The sequence below is a fragment of the Castor canadensis genome, chromosome 5 (genome assembly GCF_047511655.1).
Source record: "Castor canadensis chromosome 5, mCasCan1.hap1v2, whole genome shotgun sequence".
Classification (NCBI taxonomy): Eukaryota; Metazoa; Chordata; class Mammalia; order Rodentia; family Castoridae; genus Castor; species Castor canadensis.
In genome coordinates, this window is record NC_133390.1 from 161,329,785 (window position 1) to 161,342,941 (window position 13,157).

The 13,157-nt window shown below is 38.3% G+C and overlaps 1 protein-coding gene across 3 annotated transcripts in view; it reads left to right on the plus strand.

Annotated features, from left to right (window-relative positions):
- Rprd1b (regulation of nuclear pre-mRNA domain containing 1B) overlaps window positions 1–13,157 on the plus strand; it is a 52,035-nt gene that overhangs the window by 1,367 nt on the left and 37,511 nt on the right. For all 3 annotated transcript variants that reach the window (XM_074074737.1, XM_074074736.1, XM_020172496.2), the window contains exon 2: window positions 4,521–4,650. In XM_074074737.1, the coding sequence (XP_073930838.1) occupies window positions 4,521–4,650 (130 nt within the window). The remainder of the gene's footprint in view (window positions 1–4,520; window positions 4,651–13,157) is intronic.

The window sequence follows — 13,157 nt, forward strand, 5'->3', positions numbered from 1 at the left end:
TCTTTACATACGTTGTTATTTCTTAACTTGGCAGAGCCTTTTGAAGTAGGAACTTTGCAGGTGGGGAAAACCTGAGGCTCAGATAAATACAAATTGTGGTGAGAAGTAAACAGGATAATCCAAATGAAGATTTTCCCATGCTGTGAGGCACACTAAATCATGATGAGATGGGATTATCCTGATTGCTCAGTGTGAGGCTTGGTCTTTGCCTTGGAGTTGCTTACAGCTGGGCGGGGTAAGGTGGGTGCTTAACTGCTGTGAGTTCCATAGCAGAAGGCTGAAGAAAATAAGCTCAAAGCTGTTCTGGACACCCTGTGTGCAGTGGGAAGTGACTTCATACATGTTCTCTATCTGTGATGTCACCCTGGTTTATAGTGAGGAACCTGAAGTGGCTAAGTAGGATTTGCAAGGCCTTTGGACTGTTGCTCAGGCTACATAGACACCAAATTCCAGGAGACCCAGCTCTCTAGCCGAGTATCCTGATATATGACATGCTGTACTAAGATAGAGATTTGGTCCTTTGGGCAGTTGAGAGGTGGAGAGAGCCTGGGGATCCCAGAGCCACCTCTGTGTATTACACTGTGCCACTCAGATATTTCTAACATCTGTTGGTGTATGTAAAAGAATGCCAGTTGCCTCTGCAGAATCCTCTCTGGTAGGATCTCTTTGATCATCGTGAAATTGTCAAAGTCCATCTCAAATGTCACTTTTATGAAGCTTTCTTGATTGCTCACTTCACTCTCTTTGCATATGAAACCGTAACAATTTAGAGAGTCCGTTCACTGATGAAGTTCTTTTATCCCTAATGATAGAGACTTATGTTGTAAGTAGGCCAGTATTATTATCCTCATTTTATAGAGAAGATAAAGATATAGTAAGATAAAGTGGCTTGTTCAGGGGTGTATTGCTGGGATCTGGGCCAGACTGTTTGCAAAACTTGTGTTTTTTCAGGTATCCAGTGCTTCAGTGCACTTACTAAGTGAAGGTGGTCATCTAATTCAAACCAAACCCATCATGCTTTGCTTTATTGGAATTAATTCCTGCCTTCTACCATAGCACACCAGCTGAGCATTTTCTCTGTTCTTTCTTATACCTTTTCCATTAGATTGTGTTTTGGAACAAGTTTGGTCTTCTGATTTCTCTGTAAAGCAACAGCATTAGTAGTGCCTATCACATGCTGAAAAATAGTTTAGAGCCTGGCGCTGGCTCATGCCTGTAATCCTAGCTGCTCAGGAGGATCTTGGTTGGGGCAAACAATTCTCAAGACCTGTCTTCATTTTTAAGTATGAAAGTTTATAGCATTATGTTTTTGGAGGTAGAGGGGTTTGAACTCAGTACCTCATGCTTACTAGGCAGGCACTCTACCACTTCAGCCACTTGCCCAGCTAAGACCTGTCTTCAAAAAACCTGGCACAAGAAAGGGCTGGTGGAGTGGCTCAAGCAGTAAGAATGCCTGCCTAGCAAGCATGAGGCCCTGAGTTCAAACCCCAGTGCTGCCTCCTCCCCTCCCCCCCCAAAATATATATGTAGTTTAGGAGTTAAGTTGTGTTCTCTGATATGATTTTTATGGTCAAGTAAAGAATTTAAACAGCACTATGTAATCCGACTTTCTGTGACAATTTCAGTGTTTTATATCTGCTTTCCAACAAGGTAGCTACTTGCTGCATGTGGCTATTGAGCACCTAGAATGCATGGCTAAAGAACTAAAATTTGAAGTAAACACAATTGCAAATTCAGTTAGCAAGTTTCAGTAGCCTGAGTGAAGTATTCAATAGCCACTTGTGGCCAATAGCTTCCATACTGACCACTGCAGAACCTCTGATACCCACTTCTCTCATGAATTGAAAGTGCCCCACACTAAAGTGGAAAAGGATTTCGTGCCCCTTAGGTTCTAACCCACCCTGAGTCTTTAAAAGCAGACATTTGTATCTATGGTAAAGTCATTTTTCCTATCTAAGATATTCATACACTGTCTCTGAATAGCCATCAAAGTGTTTTTGAGATTTACAGAAATTAGTTTTTCTCACTTAAATACTACTTCTTTTGTTCCTGATGTGTTATTTTCTAGGAATTATTCTTAATTTATTCTTTAGGGGTTGAGTAGAATTCCCCTTCATGGAGTACTTTGGTATGCAATTCCCTTAGATGACTTTTTTTTTTTTTGGTAGAGTTTGAACTCAGGGCCTTGTGCTTGCTAGGCAGGTGCTCTACCAATTAGGTCATACTGGCAGCCCTAGATAACTAGTTCTTTTGGCAATTTTAACGAGGATTTATTTTAGTATAACAGAATAAAGTAGGGAGAAGTAGGAGGAAAAAAGGAGAAACATTTCCTGCTCCCCACATAGGAAATGGGAGTAAAGACTCCTAGATAGGGGCTGGAGACATGGCACAAGTGGTAGAGTGCCTACCTACCAAGCATGAAGTCCTAAGTTCGAACGTTAGTACTGCCAAAGTTGGTGGGGGGATACTCCTAGATAACTACACTTTTAGTGGTGTTTTGAGTTGTGGCCTAAATGTGACATTTTAGTAATTTTACATTTAGTAATTTTTCCAAAATTACTTTTTACACTTTCTCTAGATTTTCAAAACCAGCCAAACAAGTGACAATTTGATTAGCCAGTTGATTAAATTTTGCTTAACAATTAGTTCTACCAGTTTGGAATGGGCTTAGTAGGGAGTGGAAGAATCTATTTTGTCATATTGTCACCCAGGGTTGGGGGAGAGGGATATATATGTGTTGTGTATATTGTTGACTGTGTGTGTTTCAGTGTTCTAGGGCTTTTTCATATTATTTTTACACACAGGGTGCATACATAGACTGTTGAGGATGCTGAATGTGGAGGGAGACAGTTTGAGCCTAGATAAACCCTATTGTTCAGTTTGGCAGTGATGATCAGTAGTAGGCATGGTAGATAGTGAAGACCATGGCTGTCTAGCCTCTCAGATACCATATTTACGATACTGAAAGATGTATTGTCCAAACTGATGTCTTGAATGTCCAAACTGACATTTTACAATATGAATTCTAGATATTTTAACACAAAGGATATGGAATTTCTAAAACTCCACTTAGTCAAATTTGGTTTGTTGAAGTTGTTTTACCTTTGAATCTGCTTTCATAACATTATATAGACTTGGTGGCTTCACTTACTATGACTTCAAAGAACAAGGTTTGCTTTAAAAAAGAAAAAAAAGTCTTTTGCCATAATCATACCTTTGTAACAGCAGTAGGATATTGTAACTATTGACACTTTTGTCCTGCTTCTGAGTGATAATTAGAACAGTTAAAGATAGCTCCAGGTTCCAATATTCTCATCAGTTGGCCATCTAAACTAGGTTATTACCAGAAGGTTAGTACAATTCAAGATATCCATATTTAATTTTATGAGCATTTTAAGATATCAGTTAAAACTGTAATGTACTTTTAAAATCTTGTTTTTAGCATAGATTATTCTCCTATAGCTGCATTTTAAAATGTTAGATCTTATGCCTGCTGTGTCGGAACTTAATACATGCTGTGTGCATTTCAGAAGAAACAGAAGTGGTTTCTAACAGTAGGACTAGTTATTCAGGTGTGTAAAAGTTGGCATAAAGCTTACTTGAGTTTCAGATACTTCAGAATGGGAGAAAACTTAGTATTTTGAAATACCTAATTATGCTCATATTTATTTTTTTTAAAAGAAAACTGGGGCCAAAAATGGTAGTGATAGAACTTTACAGTTGAGAAGTTATGGGCGTAGAAGTCAGGAAATTCAGTAATGTTCCCCAACCAACTGTAACTCAGACATATTGCATGAGGTTTTTATGGCTTAATATATGATACCATATAGAGTAATAGGAAATAGTACATTTTGTATATGTAACAGAAGAATTACGGTTTTTGTGGGAGCCATAATTTTGCATATCCAGATTTCAGATGTGTATAAATTTTCAATAATAGTATAGCATTAATGCATATTTGTATTTGAGATAAACATCCATTGGTGCATCTAGAGATTCTCAGGATTGATTGTAGTGTTGATATCATTGACTGACTGTGGTTATTGGAATGCAAAAGAGAAAATCTCAGTTTAGGAGTATAAATTATAAGAATCTACTTTAAAATTGAAACCTAACTCTTTATTCTGGAATATTTAATAATTAAGGATGAATTCGAAGTATTCATTTTTGCAATAGAATAAGTGAAAGCTTTGGTTTTAACATTAGTATTGATTGTTATTCTTTAGGAATTGTCTTTGGATTATCTTCATTTTTACTGTCAATTAATTTCCCTAGTTAAAATAACAGAAGTGAAACTAACCTATTCTTTTTTTTCTCCCTCCGAAATTGTATTCCCAAACCTGTTATATCAGAGACCTCTGGGAGTTTCCTTGCTGTAGTGGTTGTTTTGTTTAGCATTGTGTACTTGAGCACAGCCTTAAATCATGCTCATCTTAATGTTCTTCAGGTGTATCCTAGGGCATAAGAATTGTGAATTAAGAATTTCTTTGGTGTAAGTTAAATTGTCTTTTTTTTTTCAGCCAAATCAAATAGAAAGCTTACGTTTCTGTACTTAGCGAATGATGTCATCCAAAACAGTAAAAGGAAAGGACCTGAGTTCACTAGAGAATTTGAATCTGTCCTTGTGGATGCTTTTTCTCATGTTGCCAGGTATGTTGTCTTTTTTTTTTGTTTTCAGATGCATTGACTTTCCTACCTGTTCTTTCCCTTTTTTTGTGATAGTCTTTGTAAGTTTACAGCTTTGTACTTTATAGGGTGTTGTGGAGGCCAAATAGTAGCTTTATGTTTTACTTGGCCCGTAAGAACTATCTCAGACACAGAAATATTTTGATGCATTAAAGAGATTCAGCCTAGCACTGGAAATACATCTTTTCCCTCTTTTCATTTATTGAATTTATTTCTTGAGCATAGTATTTTTCTTGGTTTGGCTGAGTTGTCTCATTAGCTTACGATAAAAAAACAAAGCTAAGCAGTAGAGAGGAACCTTTTAGTAACATATCTTCAGTAGCAAAAATTAGTTACTTATGCCTCCTTGTTTACTTTTTTCTGAATGTTTAGATGTCTAGTTTACTAAAAATAATAGTCACTACTGTAACTGCAAAAAATTAATTATTAGTGTGGAAAAGTAGATGTTCTACTTTTGTATTAAAACTGCTACTGTTGTGTTTTGTTGCAGAGAGGACTGGGGTATAGAACATGCATACAGCTAATATAGAAAGCATACATTGTCTTAAAAGTTTTATAAATTATTTTTATTTATTTTAAAACAATACTTTTCTTTAAGGTCCCAGGAAGAGCAAGGAAAACTATTTTTTAGTAGATGGTTAGGTTTATAAATAAACATATATGCATATCTTTGCAAAAGGAGACTGGGAAAGGTGAAAAAGACCAATGGGTTAAAAATTGTTTTAGGGTCTAAGGCATAAGTGAAAGGCCTTAAATATGAAATTAAGTCTAGTGTTCCTTGAAAGATTTGAAAAGTTTAAAGGAATAGAATTAGAAATCCAGAATAAAGAAATCACATCTAGCTTCCTAAAGATGGAAAAATATTTTTGTTTGTTGCCTATGTAGCTGGCTCTTCTTTTGATGAGCACGGATACTGAAGAAACAGAATGTGTTATTAACTTGAAAAAATTACTGATCCTCCAAACAGATTAAACTTAGAACCAATTACTAGAGTAGCTCTCTGAAAATGCGAATGGGGTTTCTTGTTTTGATGAGATTTAGTTCACAATTTTTTAAGATACTAGCTCTGTCTCAAACACTGTCTGAGTGGCCTTAGATGTGCTACTTAACTTTTTTTGGGCCCAAGTTTTCTAATTAGTTAAAAGGGGTGATGCCAGCTTTCTCACCATAGAGTTATTGTGAAGCTAAATAAATTGAAAACTACACAATAAAATGCCTGATTCACATTGTTCACTCATTGTGATATAGTAGAGTATAAGCTCCGTGAAGGGAAGAACCATTTTTTGTTGTTCTTTGCTATATACCAGAGACCTAGTGCAATATCTGTCAGAAAGCTCCTGGGTTATATACCTATAGTGAGTACCATTTGGATAGCCTTGGTGTACAATATCAGCATTGTGGTCTGCCCTGGCACAGAATAGGAATTCTGTTAAATTAATTAATATTGACTAATTGAGGAAAATATTTGGCATAGGGAATTGGCTGGAATTGTTTCCTAAATAGGTAATAAGCAAACAGTTTTATTTAAAAATTGATCAGTAATCTCTAACTGTCCTGAAACCGAAAAAGGATAAGTAGAAAGGGCTAGGAGGATGGGGGAAGGCAATACCAGGATTCAAAGCACTTACCTAGCATGCACAGGCCCTGGGTTCAAGCCCTAGAACCTCAAAAGAAAAAAAAATTCCTCTTCTACTTAGGAAAAGCAAAACGTATTCAGAAGCCAGGCATAGTAATACATGCCTATTACTGAGTTCCAGCACTCAGGAGGCTGGGGCAGGAGGATTGCAAGTCAAGGTCAGCCTGGACTACATAAGTGAGACCTTGTCACCAAAAACAATAACAACAACAGTAATAAAACAAAACAAACAAAAACCTGCACAGAAGGCATTGTGAAAGATTTTGGCTTGATCTCTCTCAGTAAAAAGATATCCCTAATTCCTTTCTAGTTCTTTTAAGGTTCTGTTTGGGCATTATATTCAGGAAGTTCAGGTTTCCATGCTCCTTTCCCTCACCCCATTATTAGAACAGAAAGTTCAACAACTACTTCAATTCTGACTTACACAGGGTAGCTTAACATATGCTGTCTCTGTGCTTTTTCTGTTGCCAACTAATGAACAAGAGTGGTTGGTCCATTATTATTGACCAAATTGATTAACAATATGTTTACGATAATTCCTTATCCCCAACCCCAGACAAAAATCTCTCAGTTCAGACAGCTGCCATTTCATAGGGTAGGTTTGATTTGAGTAGCAGATTGAGCCAGACTGGGAACTTCTTGTCTATACAGCTGCCTTGTTTTCATTCAACCTATATTCGAGTGCCTTCTATATAATAAGTACTGATCCAGACACTAGGGGCAGGGAACAAGGAAGGCAAGAACAGTGAAATGAACAAGACACTTTGAGAGAGTGATGATATGGCCATAATAAAATAGAATGGCCCTCTAGAGTGGGATCTCTTCTAGGTAGTGTGGTTGAGGCCCCTCTAAGGAAATGACATTTGAGGTCACTGTGCAAAGTAGAAACAGCTATTAAGAACCTAATAATTGTGGCGTTTTATGAGAAACAATGAAAGCTATCGTGGTTCAACATAGCAAGCAAAGGAAGAAGTGGTACCCAGAGAGATCAGAGAGACAGGTAGTAGTTACAAACACTTTTTAACCCTTGGGAGAGAGTTAGGATTTTATTCTGATGGGATATCAGAATAAAAATCTTCATTGATACGAAGAGTTTTAAGCTGGGAATTATATATGCTAACATTTTAATTTTTTTTATTTTGGGTAGTATTGGAGTTTGAACTCAGGGCTTCATGCTAGCTAGGCAGGCACTCTACTGCTTGAGCCATGCCACCAGCCCAACAACATACATTTTTAAAAAAGATCCGTCTTTAAAAGTGGCTTGTTGTGAAGACCAAAGGAGACATGAGTTTGGAGGGTATTGCTATAGTGTCGGCTAAGACGACATTGGTTAGGACTCAGAAGCAATGAGTAGACCGTTTTCAGTGATTGAATGCTTATGTTTTAGATGGATTTTTCTCCCATATAAAACTGATAGAATGTATCAGAGTTCAGTGGGAGGTAGTAGTGAGGAAAGGAGAGTCAGAGGTTTTTGATGTAAGTGGGTGGCTGATGGTGCTCTTTACTGAGTTTAGGATTGGTGAAATGAATTTTGCCTTGGCCATGTTTAGTGTGAGATGACAAGTAGATATTCCAAGGGTGATGCCAGATAGACAGATAGGTACAATAGTCTGAAGCTCAGTAATTCCTGGGGATATAAATTTGGGAGTTATCACATGTATTTACTTACTGTTGTGTATTGGTCTCCAAGACTACCTCCAGGTTTGGTGACCTCCTAGGTGGACTCAAAGTTGTGATTTATTGCAGCCAGAGCATATAAGACAAAATCAGCATAGGGGAAAGGTGCATGTGGTGAAGGATAGAGGACTCTAGGCATAAAACTTGAAGGGTCTTCTCCTAGTGGAATCACACAGACATAATTATTCCAGCATTGAATGTGACAGCATGTGTGAAGTGCATTCTCACAGGGAAACTCATTAAAGACTCAGCACCCAGGGTTTTCATTGGGGTTGGTCATGTACAGCATCTTTTTTTTTTTTTTGTGGTACTGGGGCTTGAACTCATAGCCTTCACCTTGAGCTACTCCACCAGCCCTATTTTGTGAAGGGTTTTTTGAGATAGGGTCTTGTAGAACTATTTACCCAGGCTGGCTTCGAACTTCGATCCTCCTAATCTCTGCCTCCTGAGTAGCTAGGATTACAGGCATGAGCCACTGGCGCCCGGCCATGTACAGCATATTTTGCCACAATTCCAGGCTTCCAGAAAGAAAGAAGGTGTTCATTTGGAACCACAGTGTTAGGGAAGGTTAGACACAAGTCACTCTGATCACTAGCTGGTGGAGCTCTTCTGAGGTTCCCAGTCCCAGATGCCCTTGTATTAGTTTTTATTGCTGTGACAAAGCCCTTGAGAGAAACAAGGAGGAAGGATTTAGTTTTTGGTTTCTGAGGTTGGCTGGCTCCATTGCTTTTAGGCTGTGGTGAGACAGACCATCACTTTGAGGAGCATGTGGTAGGGTAAAGCTGCTCACCTGATGGTGGCCAGGAAGCAGAGAGAGGAAGGGTTCAGGGACAAGAAGTACCCTTTAAAGCCACCCCTCTAGTAGCCCACTTCCTCCAGATAGGCCCCACCTCTGAATAGAGGTGAGTTCAGCTGTGAACTCATCAGAGGATTAATCCATTGATCAAGTTATCACCCTCATAATCCAATCACCTCTCAGTAGTGCTACCAGCTGGGGACCAAGTCTTCAACAGTCTGGGGTCTTTTGGGGTGGGAGGCACTTCATACCCAAGCCATATTAGCCACCAAGGCTCAACTTGTCAGCAAGCTTTTCTAACGGTAGTGGGCTCAGCATTCTATCTATATTAACTCTTTTCTGAGCAATTCTAAAGAACACTTTGCATGAGGTGCTGTTGGAAATGCTGGACATACTTAGAATTCCTGCTCTCGGGGCCAACCATAGGTCTGCGATGTATGCAGCAGACATGTACAAATTATATTGGTTGTGTCAAGGAAGTGCCATAGAACCTGCAGAAAGAAAGGCCACCAAAGCTTGCTTGGCATGCTTTAGGTGTCACCTAATTTTTTTTTTTGGTGGTACTGAAGTCTGAACTCAGGGCTTCACAATTGCTAGGCAGGTACTCTGCTGCTTGAGCCAAGCTGCCAGCCCTTTTTGCTCTGGTTATTTTGGAGATAGGGTCTCACTTTTTGCCTAGGCCAGCCTGAACTGTTATCCTCTTATTTTATGCTTCCCACTATAGCTGGGATGATAGACACATGCCATAATGTCCAACTTTTTTCTGTTCAGATGGGATCTCATGAACTTTTTTACCTAGACTGACCTAGAACTGCAGTCCTCCCAATCTCAACCTCCCAAGTAGCTAGGATTATAGATACAAGCCATCAGAGTCTGGTTTCTGGCAGCAGTTTTGTCTGTATGTATGTATATGGTCAGTTTTGTAATCTGAGTGGTGATTGAATTTATAATTTAAGCAGAATAAAATATGTATAAAGTATTCAACATAGTTGTGTAGGTAGTTATTTCTCATCTTCTAGTTTATTCATAGGTTGATAGTAAATTTTTTTAATTCTTTTTTACTTAAAAATCTCAATTTAGAGTGAAGTTACTGAAAACTGAAAAGGTAGTGCCTCATCTTTTATCAAGTGTATTGCTTTAGTTTGATTCCAGGTGCCAAAGTGACTTCCAGTTCACCAAAACTACTTATTTCAAAACCTCATCAGTAAAAAGATTTCTTGAACATTTTACCTATAACTTTGAAACTTATTTAGCAAAACCTTGATTTGCTATAGTGCTCAGGGAAATAATGTATCTTGCTTACTTGTGTTTGCTGATTAAATTTGACCTCCCTTTTTGGCTTTAAACTTTACTAGTAAAAGCCTTTGAAAATGTTTTGTAGTTATAACAGATTAAGCATCGGTTTCCACTGTCTAGCAATGTGGCTGAAACTGTCCTCAAAACCAGTCTTGACTGGGCGCCGGTGGCTCACACCTGTAATCCTGGCCAGTGGTTTACGGTGTAAGCACTGAGTTCAAGCCCAGGTACCATTAAAAAAAAAAAGACAAACCTAAGTCTTGGTCTCAGTTGGGTGCCAGATGTCCCCAGAAATGATGGGTGATGGATGGTGAGCATTGTGCCCCTCCCCCTAATTAAGTCCTTGATGAGAATTTGTTCTCATAATTGATTCTTTTTAAGTGAACAGAGAATCTGCAGAGAACAGATTTTATGTTAAAAGTACCTACCAGTTAATTAGTTGCAATTTGGTTGTATTAGTTACAGTGACTGTATTTTTCTAAATCATACATGTGACCATATCAGGGAGTTCCCCCTTGTCTGCAGGCCACATGCTTCATGTGGCATTCAGGGCCCTAGCTAATCTAGTTCCACTCTGTCCACCTTCTTTTGCTGTACCTACATATACCTTTTATTACTTTAGTTACCTGATTACAACTTCTTTCTCTTTGCCTTTGTTCCATTTTGAGTGTTCCATTCAAAGGAAAGGCACTAGTGTTAGCAAAGGCACATGCACACGAAACAACAAATTCTAAGTAGGAAATACATATATGGTTAAGTGTTGATGGAATGTGAAGGCCCAGATAAGGTATGGCAAGGAAATGAGGCATAAGAGATTTGGATCTCTTACGGATCGGACTCTTGAGGTCACACCCTAGGCCTTATTCTTTGTATTCTAAGCCTGGTGTCCTAGAAACCTTCACTAATTGATTTCTGACATGAATGACCTTGATGCAGAAAGGTGATTATTGAAAGTTGAGTAACTGTATGGCTGTACAAATTTTTTCAAAAAAAGATTACAATTCAAGCTGGCCTCAGTGGTTCTTACCTTGAATCCCAGCTACTCAGGAGGTAGACATTGGGAGGATCAAAGTTTGAAGCCAGCCTGGGCAAAAAGCCAGCAAGACATTGTGTGATATGACTATAATCCCAGCCATTTTGGAGGTATAGGTAGGAAGATGGCAGTCTGAGGCTGACTCCGGACAAAAATTCAAGACCCTAGCTGAAAAATAACTAAAGCAAAAAGGGCTGAAGGCATGGCTCAAGTAGTAGAGTGTTTGCCTAGCAAATGCAAGACCGCAAGTTCTAGTACTGTCAAAAAAATTTTTTACAGTTGAGCAAATAACTACTGTTCTTGTTTAAGGGTGTCTAGCAGTGTGGGGGAAAAGGCAAATCTCTATCTTTGTGAAAATTGCATTCAAATGGAACAAGTGTAAACAAGTAAATTGTATAGTATATGAGAAGATAGATTGTAAGTAGAAAACTTAAGGGGCAAGGAGTGCCATTTTCAATGTGAAGAATAGGGAAGGACTCCTGAAAAGGTGAGGTGAGACTAAACACCGGCCTGCAGAAAGAGTGGGAATGAGCCTGTGGCTAACTGGGCCAAGCAGACTTTAATGCAGAGTGGAGAGAGGGGGCAGGAGGTAAAGACCAAGAACCAATGGGCTGGGTGGAAGAAGGCCTCCAAGGCTTTCTAATGACTTTCATTTTTTATTCTGAGGGAGAATGAGAAGGAACTGATCTGCCTTAACAGCCAGAATTATATCATTGAAACTTAAGAGTGGGTTGTAGGAGGACAAAGGTGGGAGCAGGGAGAGCATAGAGGGGCTGTGGTAGTAACCAGGTTGGGAGATGGTAGTAGCTTGTCTACTGACAGTAGAGGAAGGGGTGAGAAGAACTCATTTCTGGATATATTCTGAAGCTGGAGTGAAAGTGTCTGATCACAAATACCAGATTATCAGCTCATACCTTGAGCTCTATAAATGTAGCAGAAGTGTTTCCCTGCTTTTCCTAACCCTCACCTCTAATTTGAAAGTAAAAAAGAACTAATTTGTACATATGCTGATTTGATCCTTTGATTCCAGGTCAGTGAAATTTGCTAGTAATAATTCATAAGTAGTACAGTCTGACTGGACTAGACTGAAACCACATTCACCATGAGTTTTGTTAGCATAAGCTTTGCAAAAGTGCTGTCAGGGTGGGGTGAATAGAATCCCATCTTTGTTGAATTTGGTATAGTTTGTTCTTGATTTTTCTATTAAAGACATTTGACAGAGGGCCTAAGATACCCAAGTGTCCCTTCTTAAGTTACTCAGTTTAAGATCATTGACTTCTGCACAGCTTTACTGAACAACAATTCACAATGCACAGTAGGTGGCAGGGAAATATGGTTCCATTTAGAAAGTCTTTCCGCACTCTTCTGCTTGCCATCTGACATTCTGTGGTGGGTACCAGATTCATACTGAGTGCCACTTAAATTCCATTTCTAGAGCGTAACATGTCAGGAAAAAAATTTGCCCAGCTTTTTTCAGATAGAAATTCAAAGGACCAAATGATTTTCAGTGTGTTCTAAGATTATCAATTAGACATGTGTGAACATGGAACACAGATCCATCCATCATTAAAATAATTATGAAGTAAAGGTGTGTGTATTTATACATATAGAGGTGTTCGTGTGTTAATGTAGTAAATATTTCCCTGTTTAAACATTTGTGTTTTTTTAATCTTGTTTATTTAATTCTTAAATATTTAGGCCTATTTTTATTCCCAGTAAAATGTCTGGTACTACATTTTAAATTCATGTCTTAAAGCATGCTGTCACAATTGATACAATTTTTAATTACTCTCTGTCTATAAAAATTAACCATTGACTTTTCCCCATTTGCCCCATCTTTCAAAAGGGAAAAAAGATTTGTATATGATTCCTTTCTCCCCTCCACCTTCACAAGAAGAATGTGGTTTCTGGTCAAGATTTGGGTATTCAAGTAACATAAGATGTACCTTACTCTTCCTTCTATTTTTAAATATGTAAATCATTTAGTCAGTTGTTGATTTTTTTTTTTTAAAAGTAGATCTAGCCTAATTAAA